Source organism: Cephus cinctus, unplaced genomic scaffold (assembly GCF_000341935.2).
Source record: "Cephus cinctus unplaced genomic scaffold, Ccin1 Ccin1_scaffold1420, whole genome shotgun sequence".
Taxonomy (NCBI): domain Eukaryota; kingdom Metazoa; phylum Arthropoda; class Insecta; order Hymenoptera; family Cephidae; genus Cephus; species Cephus cinctus.
In genome coordinates, this window is record NW_014333809.1 from 7,214 (window position 1) to 10,956 (window position 3,743).

The 3,743-nt window shown below is 46.0% G+C and overlaps 1 protein-coding gene across 1 annotated transcript in view; it reads right to left on the reverse strand.

Moving 5' to 3' along the window:
- LOC107273145 overlaps positions 1-2,001 on the reverse strand; it is a 5,017-nt gene extending 3,016 nt beyond the window's left edge. Inside the window, exons 1-2 of the mRNA XM_015751025.1 lie at positions 1,898-2,001; positions 1,625-1,799 (exon numbers count right to left, since the gene is read on the reverse strand). Of these exons, the coding sequence (XP_015606511.1) occupies positions 1,625-1,799; positions 1,898-2,001 (279 nt within the window). The remainder of the gene's footprint in view (positions 1-1,624; positions 1,800-1,897) is intronic.
- Positions 2,002-3,743: the final 1,742 nt, after the last annotated feature.

The window sequence follows — 3,743 nt, forward strand, 5'->3', positions numbered from 1 at the left end:
AAAGGGGGGGGGGGGGGCAAAGGAAAAACTCAATCACTCCGTACTCATGTAATAATCCGCAAGACACAATAATCCCAAAAGAGGCACTCTCGCACTCAAACTTCTCCACTCAATATCACGCAAAATTCGAAATCACGCACGCTATCTCTCGCAATTTGGCTTGAAGTGATGAATTCGTGCAGATTTCCGGTCTTTGATGGAGTTCCGGTGTGGCAGGGCATTGGTCCTTTCCGCTGGCAGGCCTTCCAGGGCCTCGCAGGCGGATGGCACGGCGCTGGCTTTGCCGGCGCGCAGACTGGCTACGCGCGCCGGGCAACATGGCGACCTCCAGGCTTGTCAAAAATCCTCCCGGGAATGTCCGCGGAATTGGAGGGAGAGGGCTCCACCGCTGTTACACGGACCTCTTGACTACCCGTGTGACGGGACTGCACCGGGTCTGCATACTCGTGGTGATGATAGCGGGCTGGCAGGCATCATCCCCACGGATCCCGATCAGCTGGTTCACTGCCCAAGCCTTCCCTGCCTTCCGTTGCCTCGGCACACAGCCACTCTCTCGATCCTTCCTGGGTGCTGGGTCCTCGAAGAAGAGCTGTGTAGATGGTCTTTGAGCCAGTACCCTACGGGGGATGGGGATAGGGAGAAAAGCGTGGAGGAAAAGATTCTTAAAACTAAATACAAGAGACCTAAAACGCTGAATATACGCAATAAACAATAATACACGCAATGATTGTGCTCGGGGCCAGTGGTGCCCTCGAGTCAGGTGGCGGGGAGGAGTTTATCGTAACATTTCTGTTACAAGCTATACTTAGCCATGCAAGCCATATTACTACATATACAGAGCGAGAAAGAGAGAGAGAGAGAGAGAGAGAGAGAGAGAGAGAGAGAGAGAGAGAGAGAGAGAGAGACAGAGAGGGAGAGACAGAGAGAGAGAGAGACCATAGTTTATTATACTAGGGCAGGTTGCCCGGGAAGTATAAAATACAGAACAATGTTCATGAAAATTAATAATAATAATAAGCCAATAAAATAATACACATTTACAAAGATATAATTAATAGTAATAATAGCGTTAATGCGAATAAGCTACGCTAGCTATATATATGTTCGTTGTTTAAACGCTAAGAAGTCAAGCATGCAGCGCATTTTTGAATAGTGGCACGGTGGCTATGTCACGGATGCTGCTAGGTACGGAATTCCAAAACCTAATCCCAGATATGATAACTGATTTTTGATAAGTCGAGGTGCGACGGCGAGGAACGACAAGTTCGAGGGGATGAGATCTTGTTACAGGCGCAGTAGTATCTCTGGAGGAGCAAAGGGTTAATTTGTCGGAGATGAAGAATGGCAAGCCATTGGAGACCGCCCCGTGTATTAAGATCTCTAAGAAATACTGTCGCCGCTGTGCAACATTCAATCATTTCAAAGCTCGAAGACTAGGTGTGATGTGATCATATTTACGAAGACCCAAAATAAAGCAAGCACCGGCATTTAAGACTCGTTGTAGTCTGATGTTTTCTTCCACTGTGATGTCAAGTATTATTACAGAGCAGTAGTCGATGAGCGGTAGAATCAGAGAAGGAATGAGTTTCTGCTTTATTGCTTTAGGTAGAGAATGTCCATTTACCTTTAGTTGATACAGTGTTTTGTATGCCCTATTGCAAATGTTGGTAATCTGCTCGTACCAGTCAAGTGACGGGGATACAAAAATACCCAAGCTCTTGACCAAGTTCGTGAACGGGATCGCGCAACCGTCAGCAATTACACTGTCAATATTACCAAACTCGAGGGCGTTGTTGTACCTAGAAGAGCCGAGAATCATCGCCTTAGTTTTAAACGCGTTTAGTCGCAGTTTCTTCTGAAAGGCCCATTCGCAGATACGGTCAATATCCTCATTAACTTTCGCAACGCAGTCATTAATTGCTGTTGGTGCGCAATGAGCGTATATTTGTAGGTCATCCGCATATTTAACAAAGGAGCAATTCCGTATTCTTTCGTCGACATCTCTAATGTAAAGGGAGAAGAGTGTAGGGCCCAGGACTGATCCCTGGGGGACTCCCGAGGTAACAGCAGACCATTTTGAGATACCGAGCGAGGTACAGACAGCCTGCCTCCGATCAGTGAGATATGACCAAAACCATTTTAGTGCTGAGGCAGAGAAGTTTAAAAGTGATAACTTCCTAATGAGTCAAGAATGGTCCACCGTGTCAAAAGCCTTTGAGAGATCAAAAAGTACCAATACAGTGACCATACGGTCATCTATTGCCTGACGAACATCGTTCGTGAGTTTAATGAGAGCATTTAGCGTAGAACCGCCCGCGACGAATCCAAACTGGAAGGGGTCAAGATGTCCATTACGCTTTAGATGCAATGCTTCAGAAAACGTCCAGGAAAGTTGTCAGAGCCAGAGACATGGGAGTCAGCGAATCTGATGTGTTGCGAGAGAGTCTCAGAAGTTATATGTACAAAGTAAAACCTGGATTGGTCAAATAATACACACCTGCTTCAAATAGCAGGAGCCATAGGAGGAGCAGAGTTGAATACTGAGCAGAAGAAGTTATTAAATATCTCTGGCATAAAAGCAGTTGCAGAGGATTTCTTCAAGTAGGGAACTATACCGAGTCTTCTTAGTTCTTGCCAGACCTGTCTAGAATCCTTCAATCGAGCGAGCCGTGTGTCGTAGTAGTTAGTTTTAGCCATAGTCATGAGGGATTTTACTTGATTAAGCAGACGTGTGTAGGCAGCACGATCCTCCTCAGATCGTGTACGTCGAGCGCTGGCACGTAACCTATTGCGAGATCGGATTAGTTCTCAGATTTGACCAATCATCCACGGTGCGGAGGGACGCTTTATGTTAATATCCTGCCATGGTGCAAAGTTGTCCGATACGACGGTTAGTTGGTCATTTAAATAGCCTATCTTGTTGTCCACGGAATCGAAGGTTAGTAGGGGAGACCAGTCGAGATTCGCTAGATAGGTTTGAAACTCCGGCGCTTCAAGTCCCCGCCAGGACCTTACTGACAACAGTTGATGCGGATGGTCGTGTTTGCTCAAGTCTATATTTGACATATATCAAATGATGGGCTGACAAAAAATCCAGCGGAATTGACCCCAGGCTAATGTTTTCCCATCAGAATCAGTTACACATAAATCTAACCATGTGGCAGAGGTCGCAGTATGATGGGTCGCACTATATGGTACTAAGAACAGATTGTAGGTCTGAAAAAGTCTGCGGATGTAAGTAGTATCAAAGTTAACGGTAGATAGATTGGCATTCCAGTCGCCCATGATGATTTTGAATACGTAGTATTGGCAAATGGTCGAGAAAATATGCTTAAGATGATTGGAAAAGGCTATTTTAGGCGGTCTGTAAATGACACCAACTAGGAGCCTAGCAGAGTTAGTTTTGGAGACTTCTATGAATAGGTATTCAGGGCGTGGAGAGTAAGTGAGCGCGGTAGACGATAATACAATTTTGGCGCAGAAAAGCTCGCGGACAAAGATGCAGACTCCACCACCTTGTTTCACCGTCCGGTCACATCGTAGAATCTGATAGCCAGGCAAACTAACGACGCAATCATCGATACGAGGCTTAAATCACAACTCCGAAATTAAGATCATGTCGTACTGACTTTTGCCAAAGTAGCTGCGGAATTCATTATAGTGAGCTATGAGAGATTGAGCATTTACATGCCATACGGTTAGAAAGTCAGTGGCAGGAGTCGACAGAGACGACGGTGGTGGAG